General features: G+C 40.0%; 2 protein-coding genes across 3 annotated transcripts; both read right to left on the bottom strand.

Moving 5' to 3' along the window:
• Positions 1,343 to 7,541, bottom strand: C1H21orf33 (chromosome 1 C21orf33 homolog). The gene is made up of 7 exons (XM_021407008.1): positions 7,269 to 7,541; positions 5,242 to 5,294; positions 4,343 to 4,456; positions 3,884 to 4,003; positions 3,504 to 3,596; positions 3,009 to 3,165; positions 1,343 to 2,362 (listed from the first exon to the last, which is right to left on the bottom strand). Exons 1-7 carry the CDS (start codon positions 7,524 to 7,526, stop codon positions 2,234 to 2,236), a joined length of 924 nt encoding a protein of 307 aa, XP_021262683.1. The 5' UTR covers positions 7,527 to 7,541; the 3' UTR covers positions 1,343 to 2,233.
• PWP2 (PWP2, small subunit processome component) lies at positions 9,039 to 27,830 on the bottom strand. 2 transcript variants are annotated; one of them, XM_021406964.1, is made up of 21 exons: positions 27,692 to 27,830; positions 27,504 to 27,616; positions 26,652 to 26,746; positions 26,260 to 26,359; positions 25,114 to 25,257; positions 24,498 to 24,633; positions 23,767 to 23,984; positions 22,457 to 22,600; positions 21,140 to 21,210; positions 20,059 to 20,195; positions 19,058 to 19,206; positions 18,263 to 18,410; positions 17,199 to 17,349; positions 16,562 to 16,742; positions 15,481 to 15,628; positions 13,864 to 13,972; positions 13,374 to 13,439; positions 12,806 to 13,024; positions 11,407 to 11,557; positions 10,343 to 10,417; positions 9,039 to 10,172 (listed from the first exon to the last, which is right to left on the bottom strand). In XM_021406964.1, exons 1-21 carry the CDS (start codon positions 27,707 to 27,709, stop codon positions 10,016 to 10,018), a joined length of 2,730 nt encoding a protein of 909 aa, XP_021262639.1. In that variant the 5' UTR covers positions 27,710 to 27,830; the 3' UTR covers positions 9,039 to 10,015. The 2 variants fall into 2 exon arrangements, with proteins under 2 accessions (XP_021262639.1, XP_021262649.1); XM_021406974.1 differs by lacking the exons at positions 27,504 to 27,616; positions 27,692 to 27,830 and adding an exon at positions 27,419 to 27,454.

Here is a 27,871-nt window from a genome sequence, read left to right as displayed (position 1 = left end):
CTGCAGTTTTAAAGAGGCAAAAGGAGGCACCATCTGGATGATCCTCTAACTAACTTATAACAACTACATATGGTAGTAACAATCACCTCAAAATATCTTTTTTTTCTCTGAATCTAAGCAAGAGAAAAAAAAAGGTTTATGCCACCAAAGATGCGCTTACTAGGTACTGCTGATATGAGAAACCCCAAACTCGTACACGCAGCCCTGCTATGACAAGTGTTGCTCATACAATGCCTTAACTCACAGTTCCCAACAGGAGAAGTTGAGCTCAGTTTAGATCACTCATTCAGACGACAGCACATCGGCAGCTGCTCTCCCTGTACTCTGGAGATTTGAATACCATCTCTGATTTGAGATAATTTCTGATGTTACCGCATTTCTTTCAAAATTCCTGGAGATGTGGGAAAGGTAACAACATTTTAAAATGCTCTTACATTTTATTTGAAAAATTCCTAAGTTTCTTTGATTCAAATAAAACTGGAAGATCTTCTATGATATTCAGGCCTTCTCCCATATTCTGCTAAGCCTCTACGTATAAAACTGATAGCATAGGTTTCCACCTGTGCACAAAGTTTATGGAAGAAAGTCTTGATTTGCACTGAATTATACATGGACAGTGTTTTATATTCTATTTGTTATCTACTAGCTACCGAAAAATTCCTATAGAACGTGATGCATAAGCCAAACACCAATCACTTTTTCAGAATACGTCCCAAATCCATTTTGCAAACCATTTCTGCTACCATGACAATTGTGCATGATTTCTTTGTAACTGCACAGGAGTCTGTGATCTGCACAAAGGATGTCTATGCAGCCCTCCAAGAAAACAAGGACTTTGGAGGGCAACTTCAGATCTTCTAAATCCTAACCTGATTTTTAATGACAAAGAATAGATTGTTTGCTAAAAGACTCGAGAAGCAAAAACACATTTACCATGAACACTCACCAAGCAAACTGAAAACATTCATTCCTCCCTTCTTCCCCACAGTAAAAACGGTCATTCCATGTCCTTAGTGACGCTTCAGCCATAGACAGTATTTTCAATCCAGAATAAGTCTTGTAGATTTAATTGATGAAACACACAACTATCCCTGAAAGATAAGGGTTTCCTTCAGCATGTCTGCCACATAAAAGGAAGGGTGTCTTTCTGTTTGTGTTCAGAAATGTTGCTTCATGATGAATAGAAAGGTGGCAAGTGCCTTGGAAAGTGAGGAAGGAGATTCTGGATTCTGTACATAAGAAACGTCTCAAATGCATAAAGTGAACTGAAAAGCAGGAAAACTACTAGAATACATAGACAAATTATCAGAGGCAGTTATGAAACAAAAATGAAGGACAAGGATGACATAAAGGCAGATATTAATTTATTTATACATCACTATTTTAGACATTCAATGATCCTTTGGTGAAAGCTTTATTACCCCGAAGGAGGGAAAGTGAGAATAATTTCAGATATTTTCTTCTATCCATTTGCTAGTCATGCAACTAGTTAAATAAGGATATTATCCTTAAAAATTGTGCGTCGCATCAGCAGATATTTTCTCCTTCCTTTCAAGACCTTTTCAGCTTTAATGGGACAATGGATGAATTTTTCAACGTGCTAGTACTGTGACAGCTAGGGTGCTGATATTCAGAAGAGCTCCTTGGTGAAAACAGGATTCTTCAACACGGAAGAGGAAAACTTTAATCTTGTAATGAACTTTAAGCCAGCAGTAGGATGTGGAAGATATCTATTCCCTTGGCATCTGACCCTGGCTTTTAGTTCACAGACACAGATCTGAGTACATCAACAATGAGCTACGCATTAATTCCCCTCTACTACCATTCTTCTTCCACTGGATATACTGCCACTGCATCTGCTGTGTCTCTACAACACATCTTCCCTTCATTTCTGAAAGCAACTTCAGTTGTTTGTTGTCCTCATGGAAATGACTCGACACTGGTGCACTGTGACGACTGCTACCAAACACATCTGCACAGCTCCTTCCAGCTGAAAAAGCTCAAGAGAATGCTCAGTGTCTCAAGCCAGATTGTTTGCATACCGTAAGCCCTTCTGCAGGCAGCTCTTTCAGAAAAACCCTGCAGCACAGCTGGGAGACAATCAGCTTCATATAAGCAATTACCAGACTGTGAACAGGACAAGCAGATGAAAATACTTCCATTGGTCCATATTGCTTTTAATACTACACCCTAAATTTAAACATTTCTGGTTTTCATGTCAGAAGTAGACGTTTTATTTGCCAGCTAATTTTAGCACATTCTTCACCATGGCCCCAATGCCATCAAAGATGTTATGTAATTCTGTTTCACACATAAATGCTGGGGTAGTCACCACTTTGTTTTTTGTATCCACGTGAGCTTCGTAGAAAGAAGTTAAGGAAAACACAGCCTGTGACTCACTTGCAGGTGCTCTCTGCAAAATAAAGCATCACTGACCTAACGTTAGAACTCTATTATCCCATAAACAGACACCTCCAAGTACATTATACTGTTCAGCTGTAAAGACAGCTGCAACCTATAACCTGAGATAGTAGAAGCTATATTGCCAGAAACGCAAACACTACAAGAGCAATCTGTAGGAATGACATCACCAAGAAACGTTAAGAAAACTTATGGAACTTACCGATTGCAATAAAATGCCTCTCTCTGAGTACAGTTTGAACACAGTTTTTGCCTTCAGGAAAAGAAAAAATACATATCTCAAAGGTAACTGATGAATTGTATCTCATTACAGTTTTATGTGCAAATTCACTTGGCAATTCAGGTCTGACTGTGTCAGCAGGTGTCCAAAGGAGTTCTCTGGCAATGGCTGAGAACTTCAGACTATGCAGCTGTGTACAGAAGACAATGTTTTCTAATCATGTATCATATTACACATGCTATCTGCTACACACCATAAATTCCCTCTAAACTACAGTGTTAGTGAAAAAGCACAGATCCTGCATGTATTCATTACCATAGTGACACATTACTAAACTCTCAAAGAGGAAATTAACAGGAAAGGATATAGTTACTTCCTTCACACAATGCTTTCCTCCCAGTTCTTTAATGGCTCCCGCAGTTCCAGCATAAGGCCACTTGCCACCTTCCTCTTCTTCATGGCCCACAGTTACTTCAGCACCAGAAAGAACTTTTGCTGCCAACACTGGTGAAATGCAGCAAAGACTACAACAAAAGGAATTACAAAACAATTCTGTGATGGCACTCTTTCAAAACTTGGTCATGATTGGAAAGACTGAAATGGATGTGGTCTCACAAATCTGAAAGGCATACCAAAGCAACATCCACTCAACATTTTCTTAGTCTCTTTCACAAATACCTACACACACAGACATCTTGAAAAAAACATTTTAATAATAGGCTATAACTGATAAAAATACAAAGGTGGTTTTTTTTTCTAGCTCCAAGAATAACAGCATAAGAGCCGCACATTTCCACAAAACACACTATGTCTCCACACGCGCATTATCAAACAAATACCCCTATCCGGCCAACATACATACCCAATAGGTTTGCCTGCTTTGTGGAAGTCTTTCAAGACACGTTCAACTTCTCTGTTCACCTTGCAATCTTTCCCATCAACAGCAAAGGTAGATCTGCCACAATAAGAAACTTCATGCATACCATAGCAAAATCTACAAATAGAGATATCTATCTGCCCCGAGTCTGGCTCTTGAGGACAGTACAAACTTAATACTTTCTGAAAAGGTTGAACAATGCTGCAGTTGGCCAGCAATGCTTTAGTCAAAATGACTCACTTCTAAGGTTTAGGTATGTCATAGAACTACTTATTTAAAATATGTTTTAAATAAGGCCATTTATTAATTCTGGATTTTATTGTGTGAATCACAAAGAAGGAATCTAATATTTAATTGGCACTCACAAGTTTTTAGCAGCTCCAAATCCACCAGGGAATATCACAGCATCATGGTCCACTGTAGTAAGCTTAGCCAGGTTTGTGATTTTGCCACGAGCAATTCTTGCAGATTCCACTAAAACATTCCTTGAAGAACAGAAAATAAAATAATGACACAAATTAAGCACTTGCACACAAAAAAAGAAAGTTTTGGCAGAGGGAGGGAGGAAGTGAGAAACGCTGTACTCAATAACTGAAGCTACAGATGCTTCTGAAATATCACCACCAGGAAACACTGACATTAGAAGGCCACATATAATCACCTCCAGAATTACTAATTTTTAATCTCCAGCAAAGCACTAGCTAGCATCCAGCTACTAAAGCCAGCCAGTAAAGTGCTCCAAGTTCAGTTACAAGCTGCTAGATCTCAAAAACAACTAAGGTCGAGATCCAGGCATCACAGAAATCAAATTAACATGGCCTTACCTTGACTCAGCTTCAGCTGGTTGTCCTTTACTGTGGTCAACGACATGCATCTGAGGAATATCTGGAGCATACATCTGAACCTCAGCTCCCCCACGACTAAGGTGTACCAGTACACTACGAAGACAGAAATGAAACACGCTGAAAACCTCAGGAGAGAGGCTTCATCTGCCCCTTATGTCTTGCTAGGAACATTCCACTTGATTTTGAGAAAAGAGGAAAAACACATCCTACCAAAGTAGGAGCAAGAGAGGGAGCAAAATCCTGCCATGAAATACCAAAGTTCAGAGTAGAACAGAAAGTCAATCTGAACGATGGGTCAGGGAAGCTAGAGACAAGTTTCTTTGCTCAGTGTTCCCCTCCAGGCAACCAGGAACTATATGAACTTCTTTACTCATTGCAAGTCCCTGGGTGTTAAGGAAGAGTCCCACCATTAACATATCTATGAGCACACTTAATCCAGGTGAAAGATCTCTTATTAACAAATAGTAAGAGTTAATAGTTCAACTTGAGAATTAACAATTAACAGTGTTGAATTTAGCCCCAGAAATGAAAACTCCAGATGATTATGAAACTAAGTCTGTACTTATCTCTGCTGAAATCAATTCTGGAAGTCTGAATTTCTGTTTCTGAAGGAAAAACTGTCTGTCTCTAACTCACTGCTCTGGCAACACCTGGAGTGCTCTGTATCTTTGGACGGTGATCAGGCAGCAAGGCTGCAATGCAAGCTCCCAGTTATGCTTTGATAAAAGCTTCACAAACACATGACAGGACTCTGAAGAAAAACTATACCACATATTTCAGAGGAAGTTAAACCCTCGAGACTGCAGAAATGAATTCAACAGTGTGCTCTAATGTAAAGCAGACTTCTTCTGAGCCCCCAGCTTCACACAGTAACTTACGCGGAAGCCTCATGGATTTCTGTGCCATCGTAGACACCACAGCCAGACAGGACCTGTGACAGCAAAATCAAGAAAGTACTTCAAGTGATACAAAATACTTGATACTCTGTGTAGTCCTTGTAAGATTAAAAAAAACATTAATGAAATAAATAGGGGGAAAGAAATAACTTAGGCTAAGCCAGTCAACATCGCACTATCAGTCTCAGCATTGCCATTTGACATACAACAGAACTGGCATTCCCTATTTTTAGCTACCTACCCCAGACAGACAGGGCTCGGAGAGAACTAGTATTTATTTATTTGCTCCTGCATTTGTTCCTTAGAGTTTATAAACTGGCACAGTATCATGCACGCAGTGGGTTATTTTGAGTGCCGTACATCCAATGTATCAAGTGTCATTAAGGTGTAAAACGCCTTCTTACCTAGATGCACGTCAAACCCAAGTGGGTTAGAAGCGCACTTACAGCACTTATGACAAGCTACGTAACCTGCTGCTGCATTTTGTCTGAGAACCCATATCACAGATTAATAGTTAAATCACTTTCAATCTAATTATGAAACATTAACTACATTTTATTACCGTGGTAATAATACTTTCAGTTTGCTTATACGCAAAGGAGAATAAAAACCACAAAGCAATAAGTTGTTCTTTTATGGCAGGAGGGAATCTTTCACAAAGTAATAGAAAGGAGAAAAAAAAAAAAGGAGAAAATGAAAAAAGAGGTTATGAGAACAAACAAACAAAAAAATCCAAAGGACTCTCTAGTTCTTGAAAGTATATACACGAACACTTCTGAGTTTTAGTTCTGTTCTTTTTGAAGGAAAAAATCCAGTTGAAGAGGGTCCATTTCTTCTCTTCCCTCCTGGCTTTACATCTGCTCTTTAGAAACCTGAAAGTTTTTTTTTTATCAGATACATGAACAGAAACTCAAGTGAAACTGCCTTAGTTAGAAACTTGGGATTTGGAGGGGCTTTCAGCTCACCACATCCAGTTCTCAGCTATCCGACCAGATGTCTCACCGCTACTTTGCTAGATCAACCCAGGAATGTTTTGCTGTTCAGTTTCATTGCTCTGATATTTACAACCAGTCTTTACTTCTTACGTTTTTATTCCACCTTTTGGTAAGCGTAGAATGAATATACACAAAAACAACTGTCCTGTACTTATCTTCTGCACACAACACCTGCTAAATGTTCTTGAAACTCTTTAAAATCCTGGCTTGTATCAAAAATAGTGTTGCCAGCAGGACTAGAGAGGTGATCATCCTTCTGTATTCAGCACTAGAGAGGCTGTGCCTTGAGTGCTGTGTTCAATTCTGGGCCCCCCACTACAAGAAAGACACTGAGGCCCTAAAGTGTGTTCAGAGAAGGCCAATGAAACTGTGGTGGGTCTGCAGTGCAGAACCTTTGGGGAGCAGCTGAGAGAACTGGGCCTGTTCATTCTGAAGAGGAGGCTCAGGGGAGACCTTATTGCTCTCTACAACAACCTGAAAGGAGGCTGTGGCGAGGTGGGCGTCAGCCTCTTCTCCCAGGTAACAGCAATAGGATGAGAAGGAATGGAGATTCAGGTTGGATATCAGGAAGAATTTCTTCTCAGAAAGCGGTGAGGCAGTGGCACAGGCTGCCCAGGGAGGTAGTGAAGTCACTGTCCATGAAAGTGTTCAAGAACCATGTGATGTGGCATCAAAGGACATGGTTAGTGGGCACGATGGGGATTAGCTGGTGACTGGACTAAATGGTCTTAGCAGTCTTTCCCATGTGTCTAAATTGGATTCTAATGATTCTATACAAAACAATTCTATGATTCTATACTAAAGCACTGTTTCACTTCTGCTATGCCAGTACTTTTCCAGAGACAAAAACTGCCTTCCTACTAGTCAGGCCTGACGCTGCACCGAGCCCTCCCACCACCACCACCACACCAAGCCCCGCTGCCCTTCCACCGGCACGGCACTGGCTGGGCGCTAGCAGCGCACAAACCAACTTCCTCTCCCTGCTGCGCTGCCCCGGCCCCCCGCCTCACTCACCACAGCGACGCGGGCGCCGCGGGGGCGGCGGGCGGAGCAATGGAAGGAGGCGAAGCCGCAGGGCGCTGCCCGCCGCAGCGCGGAGCACAGGGCCGGCCCGCGGGCGGGCAGCATGGCCGCGGGTGGTCGGAGCGAGGGCGGAAGGCTGGCGGAGCGCGGACCGGAGCAGGGCAGGCCGCGGGGGGTGGGCCGCGCCGGGAGGCCGCTGCGCCTTTGGCGGTGGTGTTGGGGGCTCCCTCTGGAGGAGAGGAGGGCCATCGCTAAGTATTCATCGAGGAAGGATAAACGTGCAAGGGTAGCATGCGAAGATCCATGGCAGAGATACATTGATGACTCGCTAGTGTGTATCTATCTCCTGTTTTCTACAACTAAAGCAGCCTTTGCACATTTGACTGCAGCCAAAATCAGCTGGAGATCACCACACATCTCAGCAAGGGCAGGAGCTGTTGCAGAAGAGCAACAGGCTGCCCAGGGAGGTGGTGGAGTCACCCTCCCTGGAGGTGTTCCTGAACCATGTCCATGTGGCACTGAGGGACACAGTGGGCACGGTGGGGATGGGCTGGTGGTTGGACTAGGTGATCTTAGTGGCCTTTCCAACTGTAATGATTCTATGAGCACCGTTCTATCCTTTTCCCCAGTTTCTTCCCATGGTATACTACAGTTTTGATAATGCTAGTGTTTCTCACAGCATACCTGTTGAAGTAGACACCTACACAGGATCAGATCAAATTAAACCAAGATGCAAGTTTGCAGGTGTGATTTTGAGTGGCAACAGAAGGTAAGGAAATTACACTGCTTCAAGGCCTAGCCCTACTCCAGAAGGTGATTGTGTCCAACTTGCACATTTTGCTACCAGGCACGAGGATTAGTCCAAACTTCGGACCTACCAGACTTTAAAATTCAGTTTCTAGTATTCTCCCTATTGATAAGGAAAGACACGCTGGAAAAATTTTTATCTACCACGTGCATCGTGGAATTTGTCTTCATAACCTAACGGCTTGCTACAGCTCAAACAAAGTGGCAAATGTCAGTGGAACACATCCTTATGTGTAAGAACAGATGCTACCCCACCTCTCCTGCTTTCTCTCAAGGCTCTTGCATTTTATGAAGAATACTCTTGTGAAATTTTCATCTTTAATGTTTTGGACATGAAGAGTAAATCCCGAACCACATCTCTAAGTTGCTCTGAAAGGACAGATTTTCTCCAGGTTTGTGTTCCTTAATATTGTGAACCCAAAAGACTATTAAAAATTTAGGGATAAAGTCAGCCTGCTTAATGAACAGCAAACTCCTCTTTTACATAACACAAAGCTATTGTCATGACAGTCCCAAAGCACTTAGAGTTATGGGTCATATAGTTTACAAGAATAAGGTCCTTAAAAAAAAAAAAGTCTGACAGTAAGACGTGCATGTGAAAAAAAAAAAGTCTGACAGTAAGACATGCATGTGAAAACTAGTACATTGGATTAAGTAGTAACAATCACCTTACATGTCAGATAACATGGTTATGTTCTCTATGTTAGCTTAAATGCTGCAGGGATTTTTCTCTTCTTCCTGTGCTGCTGCTTCCCTACCTACACCTATGCCCCCCTTCTACATAACCTACTTTCTGCCATGGTAGGGAAAGGAGGCACAGGAGTGGAAGAGAATGAGAAGCAATTAGAAATGCCAACAAGAGTCTCTCCAGCCCAGCAACTCCTTCACTGCCCTGAGACCCTGAAACATTGCCATGATCATGAAAACAACAGGAGGCAAGGGAACACCAGCAACTGAAAAGAAATTCTGAACTTTTTACTATAAAGAAAGAAAAAATAATTAAAAAAAAATCAAAACATTTGGTATGCTTCACTTTAGCAAGTGCATATTAATTTTACATACTGAAATCTTAGAACTAACATGTCCACTGAATATTTTAGACTTATTTTTTTTTCTGCAACAGTTTTCTATATTCACACCTCTTTTCCAAGAGTAGGAAGAGACCAGAAAATTAATCCAGAACAGAATACACTGCAAATAAAATCAATCCTGACTCACTATTATTTGCAGCATCTTAAATCAAAGCCCTTTCAACATACGGCTTGAAAACAATACAGATATGGATATAGTTCTTTGCATTCAGAACCTCAATGTCATTATTAGCCAATTCCCACACCAACTCCTAAAAGCAAAGAAAACATTAGTTTCAAGATTTTTGTGTTAATAAACAATGATTTGGAAATTACAAAACCAAGAAAACCAGGTCCACTTACTCCTAACAGTGCTCCAATAATAAGCATGTATTATAACCAAATAAAAATTTCAAACAAGTTGAGAGCAATATGTAGCTTTCCCATTAAGAATGACATAAAAACAGAGGTAAAAAAGAGTCCACCACAAAGTATGACAAGACCACATTAGAAATAATTCTCAATACTTAATCTATACACAACGTGCTTTTAATAAATGCATTTCTTCCAGGCATACTTCTAAACATGTTTTTTATCTTACCTGAAACTAAGAACAATTAAAAAAAATAAGAAATCAGTGCTGTGAAGCAACCAATCATTGATGTTATGGACGGAGGCTACACAAAGCACACCACAGATGGCACTGTCTATCCAAAATCTCTCCCACTTCTGTAACTCACACGCAACTCCATTCCACACTGCTAGAAAGAGCTAAATTATGCCACTATGAGGGCCACTCAGTCCCAGTGAATACCACTGCATAAATTTACGTTGTCTTAGGTTTTCTCCTGTGAAGAATAACTAGGAACTGCAATTGTCGTTAGGAACTTCTTGCATAAGATAATCATTGTCAGATTCCAAGTCTTCTTCATCTACTGATGTTTCTGCCACACGCTTCATGCCCCGCTGTTGTGAAATGGCCAACGCATATTTGATATTGTAGATATTCCATTCACAGCTGTAAAAGTAAGAACACGTTAGGAACAAAATTCCTTTTTTCTCCTAAAGCATAAACACCTCTAGAAGAAGAGGGTTTTGAAACTTCTAGTGCTACAATATCGTCCTGCAAATTACTCCACACTGCAGTGAAGGGTTTTGATTAAAACTTCAAAATATAGCAATACATACAGCTTGGAAACATCTTCAAAGTGACGCTGGATGCTTTTCTGAAGGAACTGAATCATGGGGAGCAGCTTCTGTGACCTTAAATGGAGAAAACATACAACTTGCATTGTAATTTATATTTACGTGTGGAAATCTAGTACTTTTCCATATTCTCAGAACTTTAACAAACATGTGTCATTGTCTAATTTAACATTAGACAAAAGCGTTTTGCTTTTGACTGTGCCAAAAACAATTATATTCATACAAATAATTTACTGCCAAGCCAAATATTTGCCTTTTTTTTTTTTTTAATGTCAAGCGGCACCATGGAGAACTAAATTCTGCTTGCTGTAATGATAACAACTTCTTCCAAGTACTACATTACTTTCCAAACAATAAATAGTTTGTTTTAAACTCTCTACTTTATCAGAAGCAAAAAGGAGAAAGTTTGCTCTGGCCATTTCAGACACTCAGCTGTTAATACTAATGTTGAGGCGAGTCATGAGTTACACAGTACACTAGTGCTTTAACCGGCAGGACTCCATTTCAGATGTCTCTAGCTCTCTGTCATACCCCCACTTTACCCGGTTTTATTCCAAGAAGTCTATGAACTCTATACTAAGAGTAGGCTGAATACAATGCACAGGGCAAGCCCATGTCATTTTCAAGAACTTTGTAAGAAGTCAAAGCACTCACTAACAAGCCAGCAGTGCACGCTGTAATCACAAGCTAACTCCATAAAGTGCAGTCAGCACAAGCTCGTTATCCTTCAGTTGTATTTAATGTACATAATCATTAAAAAAAAAAATCCCCAAATCCTAGAGGCGCTTTTGAAATCTTTACGCATTTACAGGCTAAGCAAGCTATGGAAAGTTTTACCGGCAGTGCTTGACAAATGCTTTTATCCTCACAAATGCTACTATGCAACCCAATTCTCATACACACTTGTTAGTAAAGAAGCTGTAAAAATCACATCATTTCAATTCCTACGCCTACATCTATCTAGAACACCACTAACTGTAATGGAAAGTCCAGACTGAAAGAGTTTTGAAACACTTGTCAGCTTTTTCACTTTCACAGCAGCTCACCTTGTTTTTAATTTCTGTCCATGCAGCATGAGCAACTTATGAGCCCAGATAAGATAGAACTCTAAATGACAAGATATCTCAAAGGCAGAGGCCAGGAACTCCAACACCTTCTCCACATACAGATCTGGGAGCGATGAGCAGACAACATCAACTGTGTAAATAGGAAACAAACAACACAGAAAAACACAGAATTGAGTTACTATTTGGAATAACATGTAAGAGACCATAGGAAAGGATGTGAAGAAGCAGAAGAGACAGCATGGTTTTGGCAACTATTTGATGTTTAATATTATATTTCAGGGCACAGTACCACAACCTCTCAGGAAGCACATCTTTCCTTTTGAGCCTTCCAATCACTATTGGATTTAAAAGCAAGAATTTTACTCTCCTCCTACCTAAGATGTGCAATAATATTTTTCCCCCTAACAGGACACTCTCTCACCATCTCTCCTCCAGAACTTTTACCCATTTCCTTTCCTTCTTTCAGTTTAAGTGTCACTCCTGACTTCATAGTTTTTGTAAAGTTCAGTGAAACTACTAAGGTGTAACATCAAGAGGCAATAAAGGATGCTTGAAAAGATACCAGAGCTGCCTGCTCACAGAGGAAGTACCTGAATGCTGTTGGCAACTGGACACTATGAAGCAGCACGATTTACAAGTGTTCAAAATAGTGATGACCTCACTACATACAATTCTTTCTCAAAATAACAAACTCTTACTCTCAGCAGCCACCCGAAGAGTCAATCTCTTTCTGTGTTAAAGAAACAGTCACGCATTCCTTCTGTTAACAGTGGATTTCAACAACCAAAATTTCCACACTTCACCCTCTCTCAGCATCTTCTCAGCTGTTGTGCACTCTGGCCCTCTAATAGTTTTCCAATTCCTCCTACTGAATACTCCTAATACAGTCTCACAAGCTCTGAACAGAGGAGACTAATCACTTCCCTCAAGCTGCTGACTACATTCTCAACAGTACAGCCCAGAATTCAGTCGACTGTCTTCATTACACTGGCACATTGCTAAGTCATATTAAATTTGCTAAGTCCTTCTAACATCAATTGCTTTATTTACATGAATGCAAAACTTGGCATGGATCTGGACCCGATCAAAGTCCATGTTCAAAAGCCACTAGAAGACCACACAGTAGATTGGTAACATTATAACATAAGTTAACACCAGAAGGTCAACTTTTCTTTCTTTTTTTTTTTTTTTTTTTTAAAACAGAAGATCATCCTTTCCTCCCTAGTCTTTAGCAACTGTAAAACCAACTGAAGTCTTTGAATGTTCTAACTTTTCCTCTTCTGTAGTGGGAAACTTCGCCATTTATGCCACACTTCATTGGGCTTAAGCATCTCTGCTTACAATCAGCTCAGTCAAATATCACAGAAGATCCACTTACCTTCATTACCAGGTATGGCTTCTATAACCTCCTGAATTAACTTCTTTTCATTTAGCTTAAGGGCCATGACAATAGCCATAGTGTATTCTTTATGATGCAGTTTTTTGCGTATATTGCTGGGTGTAACATCAACATCCAGCTCAAAAGGATCAAAAATTAGCCCAGAGTCCAGTGAATAGATAAGAAGACCCTCAGTGGTGGTAGCTGCCCAGCTTCGTCCTAGAAAAGGAAGCAAGAGTTTTAAAGAACAAAGCCGGGTTTTCTAGGATGCAAGCACAACAGTAATAACAAACAGATGATGCTCCACTGCTTACAGCTTGTATGACAGAAAACAGTGCATCACTGATGAACCCATCAGCAATGACACTGCTTGTGAAGAATACCAGCTGAATGTAATACATACTTAAGGTTCCTAATTATCCACCGTGTAAGAGACTGGACTGCTAACCTAGCAGCACTGCATAACATCTAGAAAGACCATCTCCAAAGGAGTTTGTACTCCTTTGCTCCTCTACTCATTTGTTTCATGCGGAAGGAAAAAGCAAATCATACACTCATCAACACTTGCCTGTAGGAGAGAATCGCAGGCAAGTCACTCTTATTTCTGGTTTGAAGTGTCGAGAACTCATGTCACCTAAAAGAGAAGTTGAAAAGTGGTTTAATACAGCCTCCAAAAGTTCACGGTATACCTATCAATTCTAACTATGCTGTTATCATTATGCTGAATAATATGGAACACGTCAGAACTCAGCAGTTAAAAGACATGGTCTCTGCCCAAGAGATCATAAAATAAGCTAAGCAAAGTGGTGGGACTGAATTTTGCCGTGCCCTTCAAAAGATCAGAGGCAAAGCAAGGAACTGGAAAAAAAAATTGGGTGTCAAGTATTTCCAGCTATTGCTGAGCATGGAACATACGTAACAAATCTCTGAAGCCACAGACAGTTCAAGTATACTACAGAACAGAGCTGGAGAGTTCAAAGCCTTCATATCTGGCATCTCCTTTAGGAACAAAGGTTTTGATCCTCACAAAGACAAGACAGCAAGGTCAAAAGCCATACCTGTTTTTACTCCAGGAAGAGGAATAGCAACACCATCTTCATCTCCAGCACCTTCATCTATCAGAGCCATGCTGCCGAATTCAGTCATTTTTCTCCGATCTAAGTATTCCTAGGAAAACACAGAAGTTCCATTCACTGCACAATCTCCTTCTCCAACACCTGTATTAACTGAAAACGTTCCATAACATTCTAGAATTTAGTGATTATTTCTTTGTACTTTATTCCAAAAGTTCTTCCAAAACCACAGAGAAAACTGGCTATTTCAGAATAGTGGGCAACAGTATCCAGCCACATATCAGAATCAAGGTGCTTCATTCTTACTGCCTCAGAGTAACAAACCTCAGACTGTGGTTTCATATTATTACAATGTTATTCTACCTAAGAGGTGCACAATTTCCTGAAAGAAACTCCCACTTTTCCTCCCTTTCCAAAATCTCACTGTGCTAATATTAATAGTTGTACAGTCAGACGGTTATTCAAGTTCTGCTACAGGATGCTCCTCTCTCCCAATTTCAGGATACGCTCTCCTGGATTCTTTTCCAGTTGGCTCACTCAATCCTGCTATCCTTTTATGCTATGTGTAAGGCTATGGTGGCACAATTACGGGCAGCGCTGAAATGAAGGCTTCTTCAGAAACCATTGTTATCAGGAAACAGATTTGGAACACAGTCAAGTAAAGCCTGATGTAAATACGTGAGCAATCATTATTCGTCCAGGTAAGGGGATATTACAAAGCCTTACTGGAATTTTTCTCCTTCAATCTTTTTCATCATTTGCTTTACTTTCAAAGGAACTTAATTTTGCATTTGGCACTATTTAGAATCATAGAATTGCTCAGGTTGGAAAGGACCTTCAAGATCATCAAGTCCAACCGCAACCTAACCATACTGCTCTAACAAACAACCCACCGCTAAATCATGTCCCCGAGCACCACATCCAAACAGTTTTTAAACGCATTCAGGGATGGTGACTCAACCACATCCCTGGGGAGCTTGTTCCAGTGCTTAACGACCCCTTCTGTAAAGAAGTTTTTCCTGATATCCAACCTAAACCTCCCCTGGTGCAGCTTGAGGCCATTTCCCCTTGTCCTGTCACCTGTTACCAGTGAGACCAGCCCTGCTCTCCCTGCAATCACCTTTCAGGTATTTGAAGAGAGCAATGAGGTCTCCCCTCAGCCTCCTCTTCCCCAGACTAAACAGCCCCAGTTCCTTTAGAAACAGTCTGTGTAAAATTCAGTGGTATTTTCCTGTGTCCACCCTAAATTACTTCATTTCTTTGAAAAGACAAGAAAACGACACAAAGAGAAAATCAGCTTAGTATGAAATATCAGTCATTCAAATTTTCATTAATTTCAAGTTAACTGACTGACTATGCTTAAAAGAATTTTGCTCATTAACACAAACACATTGTAATCTTGCAGATTCTAGTGAGCTAAATTTCAGGACACAATTTTGTTTTCTAAGAAATAACTTCTCTTTACATCTCTCCTGCACAAAATAAAGCAAACAAACCCACACTTATCAAAATATTCACGGATCCTATTTAAATTAGATGTTACATCCAAAAATCAAAGTTTTGGTGCAGTAAGGGGTGAAATGGACTGCTATAGCCACATACCTCCATTGCATCTAAAGAAAAGTTGCATGAGATCTCAAATTTTTTCATAAGAATCTGTTCTTTGACATTATAAATACAGACAAATTTTGACAATCCACCTGCCAAAATGGACTGACCGTCTGCTGAGTAACACAGAGTGGTAAAAGATCTGGTAAATAGAAAGAAAAAAAATGTTAATTTCACTGCCACTTCGAACCAAAAGACACAAGTACAGTGTGAAGATACAGAAGAGAAATCATCCAGTTGTAAAAGTAGTAGATGTCTTCATTCACATTAACACGTTTTACTACAGTCAAATACTTTTGGTGCTTTACTATGTATGAATCACAAACAATTTAAAACTTCAAGCTTTTTCAAGTACTTCAGTACTTCTGATGCCCCGTTGCAACTCTACAAATGAGCTTTCAATTACACTTTGTGCAACACTAAGGATGGTAAGAAGAGAGAAAAAAATGACAAGGTATGTTTTGAAGAGAAAGAAGGTGGTTGAGCTCATCACCAAGAAACACGTGTTTTTAAAAAACGTTATTTAGTTTTGAGGGGAAGCAATATAGAATGAAAAGGGAGGTGGGGGAGGCAAGGGAAAAAAGAGAGGAATGAAACACAAGACATCTGTATTAGACTATTTGAAAGCAAATAAATTTGAGTTGCCTTTAAAAATTATTTCACATACATGGTAACTTGTAATAAACCCACAGCATATTTACACTTATTTAAAAAAATTTTCCTACACAGTAATAGTTAGATAATGTTTACATAACGACATATCCACTTAAAAGTGGACCCATCACAGTTGTTAAATGAAAAATTTAGGGCAATCTTAATATTCTGCTGGAAACACGCCAGTGAAGGAAAACAGATGATCAGAAAGATGCTGATCAGATGGCCAACACAGTAAAAAAAACAAAGGGTACATCCAGATGTCAGCACCAGAAGTCTTTTAAAATGCAGTCAGAATCAAAACAGGTGAACAGTAAACGCATTCTGAAATCTTCATGTAAAAAACAACTGAAATAAAAACCAACTCGGAAGCAAATGCCAGCATGGCAGCCTCTTTTCAACTGCTATCTCATTGACTTACTTTCCCTTGGCTGATTGTTTGGCAGTTATTTTATCAAGCTCCTTCCTTCCCATCTGAAGGTCATGTCTTCCCTCAATTGAGCCAACTTGGACTGCATTTTCATGATCCCAAAATGTTATCTGTCCGTTCAGAGAAGCAACTGCAAGCTCCTTGCCATCAGGACGGAAAGCAACAACAAGTACTGCAAATAATTTCATTAATGGTTAGAATGCAGCTGGAACTTTTTCTAGGAAAAGATCATATATTTATCCAGGAAAAAAATATCTGTATTATTCATGCATGTCATCCCAGCTACCACCAACAGCTTATGATTAACAAGTGTCACACTACTTTTTCTCTGGACAACATACAAATGTTTTAGCTAATTATATAGCTACAGCTGGTAATATATAAAAAGGACTTCTTGCACTGCTAATCAAGTACTACAGAGAACTAAACTTTTTGTTTCCATTATTAAGAATATATATTCCATTATTAAGAATATATAAAAAGGACTTCTTGCACTGCTATTCAAGTACTACAGAGAACTAAACTTTTTGTTTCCATTATTAAGAAAAAAATACATTTGTATTTGACAGACAGTTGTATCATTTCTGGTAATACTTTTATATTTGATATAATATGAAATAAAGATTACCATCGGAGTTCAACATTAGTGTCTCCTTAGTTCTCCAGCTGTCTAACATATCCCATAACTTGACAGTTCTATCCCAAGAGCCACTAGCAAGAACACACTTCATAGGGTTAAAGGACAAACTGCTGATGGGGCCCTCATGACCTGATAAGACCTAATAAAAGAAAAGATAACATGAAAATAGGTAAGAGAAACTGAAGTTCATACGGTGTGCATTCAATAAACTATAAATATAGCAATAAAACTACACCTAACTTGTCCACGCATGCTCAAGGTAACTTTTGGACATGAGGTATCATATATACCAGTGACCATCAACTTTTTACTTAAACAAGTTGAAAGAAAATCACTCAAATGCTACCACTGTACAGGTATCTATAACCACTCTCATGCACGCACATAGCCTTTATAGAGATGAAGACTTAGGAATAGTCTTCTCTCCCTGCCTTATTATCAGAAGGAGAGCAACACTAAAGAAAAACTGTGAGCAAGAGTAATACATATTTTTCAAGCATGGAGCTCCCACTCCTCTCAACAGAAATAATGGAAAGAAACTAAATCCAAAACTCTGAAAATCCACTCAAGTACATGCTGAGATACTATCAATACTCTGTTTTCAACATCTACACCAAATTAAATATATCTGACGTGTTGAATTCATCTGATTTGCCATCAGGTGTACAATGTTTAAGAACTGAAAATAGCAAATGACTGTGTCTCTCCATAATTAACTGTACTCTGCAAAGAATAATTTCAAACTAGCAGCAAGACAGCGAAGATCGAAATTGATCATTTTCCCACCCTCCACATTAAATAACCATACAAAAAAATCATGCCCCTACTCTGCACCAATGAAACCATTCATGCAATCTGTACTGATCTAACAATAGCACCTACACTTTCCTAATTTCCTTGAGAAAAATATGTAGTAAAGAACACTTCTGAACAACTAGTTGAGTGAAAACTCTCTTTCTCAATGTGGTAACACAGTAATACTTCAGCAGTATTTGTGTTACTTCAGCAACTAGAAAGAGCTCATTACTCAAAAATTCACTGTGAGTCCTTACATCCAGCAGCCTCCCACTCTGCATTGACCAGATGAATATTTCAAAGGAATCCTGGGAACCAGCTGACACAATCTCACCACTGGAGTCCACAGCCAAACAAGAGAACTGACTTGGTCGCGGAGAAGTAAAAGTACGGAAATTGCGGTATCTGTTACAAACGTGAAAATAAATTGTAAAAACATTTCAGGTAGATTGAAAAATACATTTTACAAACAGATTTTTAAAAGTAAAATGAGCTTCTTTTTAGGTCTCTCAAACTATCTACTGAAAAAAATATTCTTTGCATAAAATGATATGCAATGCCTCAGTATGATTCCAAGACTCAAAAAATATTACTAACGCTGCAGAAAAAACCAGCCCAAAATACTCAAGCAGAAGAGTTTTCTTCTATTACATAGTGTAAGTCCATTCTCCAGACAACATAAGTTTGCTTACGCTTCCAGTTTTGCACACAGCTGCACTCTAATGACTCAACCACTGTAACTACAGCAAACGTTCTGTTATACAGGTGCCTACTTCCTATTGTAGAAGCAGAGAATGATCTCACTGGATTTTCAGGCTCTCTGAGCAAAGTTCTTCCACAATTTTATTCACAGAAACTGGATAGAGTGGCATGATTCCTAATTACTATCTAAGTTCACATCAAAGCCTGAACCAATAACAGTACTAACACCAATAAAGTGGTACTCGTATTTGTGCAACTTAATCTTGAAACCATCAATCATCAAGTTTGCTGCATTTTGGGTGGTGAAAGCAGAATGCTAAATGATACACAAAAGCTTTATGAAAAGTTACCTGTGCAGATCAAATGCCCGTACTGTTCCATCCAGGGAAGCACTCAAAATTACATAACCACTGGAAGTAAAAGTTACAGCAGTTATGCCACTGGTATGCTCTGTAAAAGTGACAAAACAAAAACTGCTTGAAGTGTTCCACACTTTCACCTGCAAGAGAGATCAGAAAAGCCTTCCTGGAATCTCCACCATCAGTTCAGAAGGAAAGTACAAGGAAGCAGAAGAGCCAAGAAAAGCTAGCTCTAAAGCTCCTTAATAACACAAGGAACTTTCAACACAGCTGAAAAAAATTCTGTGCGAATGACGCAAAGATACAGCTCATCATTAGACCACTAAAGGCAAACAAGCACAGAAATAAAGTGGAGACAAAGTATTTTTGAAACAAAGTTAAAATTTCAAGGAAAACTCAATCAACATCTCAGACTCCTACACTCTGACCTGCCAACTTCAAGCACCAAATTCAAAACCAACTGCAAGCCCTTTCAAAAAGTTACAACCGAAATGTTATTTCAAATTTCCCCCAAACAAAAAAGTTAGAAATTCAGCTGTCTGCACTTTGAGATTTATGAGATTTGGTTGATTTCAGTACGAATGGCAGAAACTACAAAGTGGCAGGTCTTTTCTTTTTCCCCAGCAAAACTTCTGATGCACAGAACATGTTATCTTAGTCACATTTAAGAACCAAGAGACTTTGGGATTACTCTACAAAGCATCCTTTCCCCTCAAAATATTTAAAAAAAAAAGTTAAAAGAACGTGCATGTACAACAGCAACAAAACTGAGCTGCTAAAAAGCTTAAGTGACACAATTTGCAGAGGATACCAACAGCAATTCAAAACGTTCATGTTGTGCAGAGAAAAATCAAAACGTCTAAGAAAACCAAGGACAAAAAAATATATTTATCAATTACAGTAACACAGTTTTCTACATGCAATGGAAATTCAAGGTGTTTCCTATCTTTTTATGACTTAAGTTCATAACTCAGCAATATTGTCTCACTTACTTTCCCATCCTCTCCTCCAGTTACAATGTACTGTCCGTCTGGAGAATATGCCAGTGAAACCATGCTGTTGAAATGGCCCTGCTGCTTCAGCACGTAGGATTCGCTCTGCCATTCCCACACCAGGAGCTGACCCAAACCTGGGAACACATAGGAATTGACCAGAACTATGAATCCAATGATGGGAACCTGCTAATGCATGCCAGGAAACACATACTTGCATCTAACAACCAAAGAACAGGAAAGCTGACGCAAACAGGTTGCATTGTCTCTATATTAATTTTAATACAAGCCATTTTCATTTCAGAAGTTCAAGATTCATCTCCTTAACAACCAGGATCTGGTACTTAGCTTAATATCCTCGGTACTACAACAGTGCTATTAACAGTTTTTGTAACAAACAAATGGATCTTGATGAACAGCCAAAAATCAGAAATATGCTGGAGCAGAACTCTATTTTTGTGTTTATGCCAGTTCATTCTGCAATTTCACCTTTAAGATACTGTAGCCATCTAACTGGCAATCGACCTTACTAACTGGTCACTGCAATGAATAACCAAGGCAGCCCGGGGATTTCCAATCCTCCACTTTTCAACATTAAGGGCTGTAAAGGAGATGGCAACTTTCTACCTTTTACTTTTTTGACTAGATGAACCGGAAAGAAAAGCAAGACTGCATGAATACAGAAACTTTGTTACCATGCAAACCATTATTGACTGGGTGGAAATAGATGCGTCTGAACATACAGCTTACTTTGTAAAATGCCATGTGTCAGAAGGGGCTACACATGAGAGACTAAACCCCAAAGAAGAGCATACTATAAACTATATTACTAATGAGGAGTCGTAACTGAAAGGATACAGGCATCATTTGTTTTTATTCTAGTTCCCTGAATCACAAGAATTCTGTGAGTACAAACTGAGAAGGGACACATTCTTTACTACACTCAGACACTACAGACATGAGTCTATACATTATTTAAAACATTTCAACATCTGGAACCAGGAAGGGCAGGAGGAATTTGGATTTGTTTCCCACAGCATTCCTCACTTTTCCATGAATACAGACCAAACAATTCACAAACCTGAACATCCAAAAGCAATCCAGTCACCAGTAGAGTTGATAGAAATAGAAGCTATCCTTTGGTCTGAAATACTAAAGAAAGAAAATTACCCAGTAAACAAACTTGCATTTTCAAGCCTTCTGTGATAAAACTTCAAACTTCTGAGAAACTAGAGTTTACTTCCTGTGTTCAAGCAAGACCTTTGATTACTTTACTGAATCTTCTGTATTAGTGTAACATCAAAAGCAGCATACAAACTTTACTACACTCAAGAACATCAAAGAAATAATACTGCCTTATTCACAATGAAGACAAGAGTACCCATATCCCAAACGAAGAAACACTTGTCAGTAACAGAGTAGAACTTCCCAAATTCAGGAAAACGAACTGTGGATCCTTTTTTTGTTGTACAAAGAAATTATGCATTCTTTAGCTAGGCTCATACAGCAATGGAAAATAAAAAAAAACACGTTATTTTCCAACGTAGGTACAATTTATAGATAATTTTCAATGCACATTTTATTTTTGGAGTCAGCTTTATTTGCTACAAAGAAAGTGACAGCAGAAAATCCAAAGCACTGTAGGAATCTATGGCCAACAACTACTACCCAGGAGTTCCTCATTCAGACCTCACTTTCCTGTAATAAAGTACACAATGGAATTCTTTAGTATTTAATAGCATAGAATCATTTAGACTGGAAGTGAACTTTAAGATCAAACTAGCACTATCAAGTCCATCACTAAAGCACACCCCTAAGCGCAACATCCACACATCTAATTACTTCCAGGGATGGCGACTCCACCACATTTCTGGGCAGCTCATTCCAATGCCTAACCACCTCTTCTGCGAAGAAATTCTTCCTGATACCCAATCTAAATCTCTCGTGGAGCAATTTGAGGCCATTTCCTCACATCCTATTACTTGTCACCTAAGAGACCAACTTCTTCCTTGCTGCAGCCACCTTTCAGATGGTTGTAGAGAGTAATGAAGTTTCCCCTCAGTCTCTATTTCTCTAGACTAAACGGTCCCAGTTCCCCCAGCCACTCCTAAGTCATCTTCTAGTCCCTTCACCAGCTTTGCTGCTTTTCTCTGAACATTTCCCAGCAATTCAGTATCTTTCTTCTAGCAAGGGGCCCAAAACTGAACACAAGTTTACCCATGATTCTGCCTTTCCAAAAATTACAATACTAAATTGATGCTCCCGTGTAAGATTTTTGTGCTCCGATATTACTCCACCACTACTAAATATGGTGTCTTCTCAAGCAAAGAAACAAATCGAAACAAAAAAACTAACAGCCTCCACTCCCAAACCAACCAACCATTAGCCCCTATCTCACCTCAAGGAATGTATCAGATTGAAATCTGGAAGCTCATGGAGGTGAAAGATTCCAGAAGCAAAACCAGTGACCAACAGGTGTGTTTTCTTGTGGTAAGCTGCGGATGTCAGGTTATTAAAATCTCCTTCTTTATTGAAAAAATTCCTGGGCAAAGAAATGAGAGAAGCAAACTGAACATAGAAGAAAAGTATGCTCTCATAGCTCCATTTCAATATAGGTCAAGTATTTCAACAGCGTCCTAGGACGAACCTCAAACGCACTAGTTCTGGAAATTTATTTATATGTATACTTCCCATAGTTCATGAAAAACTAATTCTCTTCCCTTTTCTCTTCCTGAATGTTTACAGCTGCTACTGTAGTCTTATTATCAGAAGTGACAACTGATCACATACAGCAAAAGGGACTAAAGTTAACTTCAGAGGAAATGCACTGTGCATTTACCTCTGATCATCACAGGTGGCTTAATGAATTCACTGGTTATCCCTCCGCATGTGAGCCTCCTACAGAGGCAATAGCCATGAATACTGTATGCCTAGAGAAGAAAAAGGTTCTCTCCGTTTCTTTGCAGGTGTAACTCTTACTGGAATTAAAAAGATAGGCATCCCATGACGGTCAAACGAAAGAGCATCTGAACGTTATTCAACAGTTATACATTCCAAATTCCTTTGTTGCCTGGAAATGATGCTCCACAGAGGCCAATTTCAACACAGTCTGGAGTAGGGCACTTTCTGTACACTGCCTTTATAGTCAGAGAAACTGGAAAGAGAAGCCTGATGTCCAGTGTTCTTAGCTACCCCCTCTAGAATTCCATCTCCCCCTCACTTACTGACTAGCTTGTTTATAAACATTGTACTCCTTCCAGCAAAGCTAAATGCAGCAACTGTCTTAAGACTGGATTATTCTTTGCAAAATAGATCTAATTTGATGTGGACAGAAAGGGATAGTTGAGAAAGGCATCTCCAAGTAGCTCACCAAAGAGGCTGACGAGCTATCTTTACCTAACGTGGCTATTGCATCACCACTTCAAGTCAAGCAATCTTGCAAGACCTCCCAGCTTCTAGACTTAACTAAAGGTCACTGTACTGACAATCTCATGCTGACTTATTATTCTGAACATGAAGGTACCGCCCTTCATACACTCAAGGTAAGACAAACAAGTGTTCTATTGAAACTATTTATTACTGGATTTACAGTAGATTTCTAAAACTTGGGTAGAGTTTTACACTACTCCGAGTAATAAATGGTGAAAAAAGCCCAACATAGTAAACTCCCACAAAAACTCTGCCTTTGTAAAGTGGAAAATTACTTACTTTGCCACACGTGTATATTTAATCTTCTCTCTTATCTCCTGCTCATTTGGATTGGCTTTTCCATGAATTTCTTCACCTTTAGGTTCTTCAAGAAATTCATCATCTTCTTTTATCCTGTTCTTTTGCCTAGCTTCTTTAGGGGGCATGGGCTTCAAACCATCAAGCTCTGTGTCACACTGCCACACACAGAGAGCTCCATCCCGGCTAACTGTGTACAGCTAGAATAGAAACACAGAAACATACGATTATCATGTAACAGATTTTATTATTTTTTTAATCTCTTGCCCTGTTTCAACAACTACGCAATTGCAGGAGGGATAGTGAGCCTATGCTCTAACACTGGGATTATATTTTACTTGATTCTCTAGCACTCCAGATGATTTAGTTTGAAAAATTCACTTGTCCTGAGAAACCATGTTATATTCTTCCCTACCTTCAGAGAAGTTTCAAAAAGATGAAGGGTAATTTTATTACCAGTTGGAGTTACAGCTTACTATTCCTTTCATAATTAAAGCTGTAATATTTGGGGAGGGGGGGAGGCAACTTTAAATAATCTACTCTCTTTTTAATATTTACTTCTTGTAACATTCAAGGAATTTTAAACTCATGGTCACTGCAGATGAATTGAGATTCTGAGATAGCAATATAGCCACATCCTTATCTACAGACAAGACTACACTTCAGCTACTTGAACGTTAAAATTTGAGAATGTAGTATCACTATATACATACATCGAGACTGTTCTCTTCAAAAAAGCAGGCTACTATGACATCCTTATGCCCTCCAAGTGAGTAATATATCAAGTTTGCCCATCGCTCTGCTCCAAACACCCACGTAGACATGTCCTTGCTTCCTACTGCAAAACACCTAAAAAAAAAAGAAAGGCAATTTGAGTTAGAATACTGGTTTGCAAGACAGTCACTTGGTGCAGAACATTTGGCACAGGAAGACAAGTTGACACTTCAACAGTAATTTTGCACACGAGGTTTGTAAACTGAAATTAGTACTCTTGCAAAGAGATAAGGGATTAAATACATTCAAAAGGTCAACCATGTTCACACTTGAAAGATATGTTTCTTTTGTGAATAACTGGGCATTTTCAAGCAAGAATGCACGACTGATCCCTAATACGTGCTTGTTTCATACTTTCTAGTCTGCCTAGCTACAGTATTTACATAGTACATATACACTATATGTAGTATGTATGTGAGATATATAATACAGTATTTGATTAGAGTATAATCCAAATTTTAAAAGCTAGTAATCACTTTAGAGCAAAGAAAATAATATACGCATATAATAGTAATGATGTCAGCAGGCAGACAGTGTTTCAGTTTAACAACTCACTTGGAATCATCAGTCCAGTCAATACAAGTTGTTTCATCATATGGACCGTAGTAAGTTTTGTCCAGAACAAATGCATTGAATTCTCGCTTCTTCCCAGGAGCGTGGTACATAAGAGCAACATTGTCTTTTGTTATCACAAATCGCCTGTCATAAAGGAAAAAAAGCAGAATTGCATGCAAAGATGTTAAATTAAGCTATTTTTCACTACAGACTGCAATAAAACAGAACAACATAGTGTTAAAGAGGTTTCTGTGTTACTGAAGTGATGAATACGAAATACTTCAGAATCAAAGCCAACAAATTGTTTGCAGATAGCTACTATTCCTCAACTTCAAGAATGCAGGTACTAAGTGACAGAAAACCTTTGGAAAAATCAATTAAGTTGAATAATGAAACAGTTATTCACTAATTCTTGTACAGGAAGGTAAAGTACAAACATTAAAAATCAGATATTCTATTTCAACCTCTCCTCCACATATTAGCCACTTGTACAAAGCATCTGCATTCCTGTTACACATACGCTTTACAGTTGCCCTATAACCAGTGTAATTCCCTAACATAGAACTGTGATTCCAATTTCCAAGCAAAAAACTCATTTACAATTAAATCAAGTCAATTAAACTGAGAAATGCTGCCAAAAGGGAAGTCTGTGCCTTTTCTTCTTACTCTTTGATGCTCCCCACTATCTCAAGTCACTACACTTTGGCTCAGTGACCACGGAGTTAAAGTATAAGAGACTTGGAAAGAAGCACTCAATTCAGAGAACTGTCCCTCTCAGTAACACAGTTGTCTAAACTAAACCAAGCCAGCAGAAAACTGCACCACTATGAATGCCTTCATGCAATTCTACAGCACTGACAGTGCCTCACATTTTTCCACCTTGCTTATAACACAGAAGAACGGCTAAGATCCATAGCAAGTGTTCTATGTTCCACCAAAGACAATGTATATGATGGCCACCTTTCCAGACAGTTGCCAAGCTTTGCTTTTCCTTTCTCTTCCCCTCTCAACTTTAACGATGAACTGGTCCTGGTCCAGCCCAAAATTCATAAATAAAATTCCCTGGTTGATCAGAATGTTTTTAATAATTACTACCAGTTTATGAGGCAATTTCTCTTTGCTCTAAAGCACAAACATTTCACTTACTTGCCATCAGGAGAAAAGGAGACACTGTGCACTGGCTTGTGGAAATGAAACTGATGTATCACAGATTTACCGATCAAACTGACGAGCAAGGCAGCTCCCTCTGTGAGGGAAAATAAGAAAATTATTAGTGCCCAAAGAAAACATACCCTAACAAGCTTAGCTTTCCCCTATTAAAATAAAGTACCTTCTCAGAAACTTAAGATAGCATGCTTAATGAGGTAAGACCAAAAAAAAGCAATCAAAGTTACCAGTTGCTTTTTAAAAAATCTTCCCAGAAATTTTAAATTGTTAAAGCAGAGCACTTCCGATTTATTCTAAAGTTGAACACCTGCTTTCACATGGTACTTCTACTTCATTCCTTCATAAAACAAATACCTCATTTGTGCAAATACCTTCATCCACAAGGATGGCAAGGCTTCCATCTGGAGAGAGCCCCACACACACAATGTTGTGCCGTGTGGCCAGTGGGAATGTTTCACATTTATTGCTGCAAGGAAATGACAAAATAGTAAACTGAGTACAAGAACGCAGAAACGGCTGTTTCTTCTGGCATCAATGAACTATGGCCTGATACCCAGAATCATATTATGGCTTGAATAGGAAGGGACCTTAAAGATTATCTAGTTCCAACTCCTGACCGTGGGCAGGGCTGCCCCCCACCAGCTCAGGATGCCCAGGGCCCCATCCAACCTGGCCTTGAGCGCTGCCAGGGATGGGGCACCGCAGCTTCTCTGGGCAGCCTGTGCCAGCACCTCACTGCCCTCTGAAAAAAAGAGTTTCTTCCTAACATGTAATGTAAATCTCCTCTCTTTTAGTTTAAAATCATTCCCCCTTATCCTATCGCTATCAGGTCATGTAATATGTCTATTTCCTCCAGCCCAGCTCCCTCAGCCTGTCTCCAGAGGAGAGGTGCTCCATCCCTCTGAGCATCTTCATGCCCTCCCCTGGTCCCCCTCTGACAACTCCACTCCTTGTGCTGGGGGCCCCAGGCCAGGACGCAGTACTCCAGATGGGGCCGCACACTGGCAGAGCAGTGGGGAACAATCACTACTCTCTCCCTGCTGGCCACCCCTCTTGTGATGCAGCCCAGGACACCGCTGGCCTTCCGGGCTGCAAGCGCGCACTGCTGGCTCACGCCTGTTTCGTGCACACGCTGTACCGGAGGGCCGGGCCGCAACCCCGCACGTTAGCCCCGCGGGGAGAGGGGTGCAGGAGGTGAGGGGCGGCCGCCGGGTCTCGCTCACTTCTTCAGATCGAAGAGAGAGATCCTGTTCCCGACGGGGCTGATGAGGCCGCTGCCATCGCGAGTGAAGTTGAGGTTCCCTCGGCGGTACACGGTGCCCAGCAGGCCGGAGAACTGCGAGGAGAGGAGGGGGGCGGTTAGAGGGGAAGGGGAGAGGCAGGGGCCGCCACGGGGCACTCGCTCACTCACCCGGTAGGCGAACTTCATGGCGGCGTGCACAGCGCGTGGAAGACTCACCGCCGGCGCGCCCAGCTACGCAGTAAGTGCGCAGTGCGCATGCGCCCGGGGAGCGGACAGCTCTGACCTGAGGGCGGGAGTCGGTGACTGACAGAGAGCCGCCCGCCCCGCCTCTACGCCTTCGTATAGATC

Source organism: Numida meleagris, chromosome 1, assembly GCF_002078875.1.
Source record: "Numida meleagris isolate 19003 breed g44 Domestic line chromosome 1, NumMel1.0, whole genome shotgun sequence".
In the NCBI taxonomy this organism is placed as follows: domain Eukaryota; kingdom Metazoa; phylum Chordata; class Aves; order Galliformes; family Numididae; genus Numida; species Numida meleagris.
This window is presented reverse-complemented; position numbering and strand designations above follow the sequence as displayed.

What these genes read in the sequence shown, in the direction of transcription:
- C1H21orf33 (XM_021407008.1), bottom strand. Translation starts at nt 7,526, where the DNA reads ATGGCCCTCCTCTCCTCCAGAGGGAGCCCCCAACACCACCGCCAAAGG. An exon ending in CCAGCTGAAGCTGAGTCAAG is followed by an intron (nt 4,004 to 4,342) that starts GTAAGGCCATGT and finishes CTGTTCTTCAAG; the next exon opens with GAATGTTTTAGTGGAATCTG. An exon ending in AAAGCAGGCAAACCTATTGG is followed by an intron (nt 3,166 to 3,503) that starts GTATGTATGTTG and finishes CTTTTGTTGTAG; the next exon opens with TCTTTGCTGCATTTCACCAG.
- PWP2 (XM_021406964.1), bottom strand. An exon ending in TCTTCCTGGAGTAAAAACAG is followed by an intron (nt 13,440 to 13,863) that starts GTATGGCTTTTG and finishes CTTCTCTTTTAG; the next exon opens with GTGACATGAGTTCTCGACAC. An exon ending in GGACAGAAATTAAAAACAAG is followed by an intron (nt 10,418 to 11,406) that starts GTGAGCTGCTGT and finishes TCTCCATTTAAG; the next exon opens with GTCACAGAAGCTGCTCCCCA.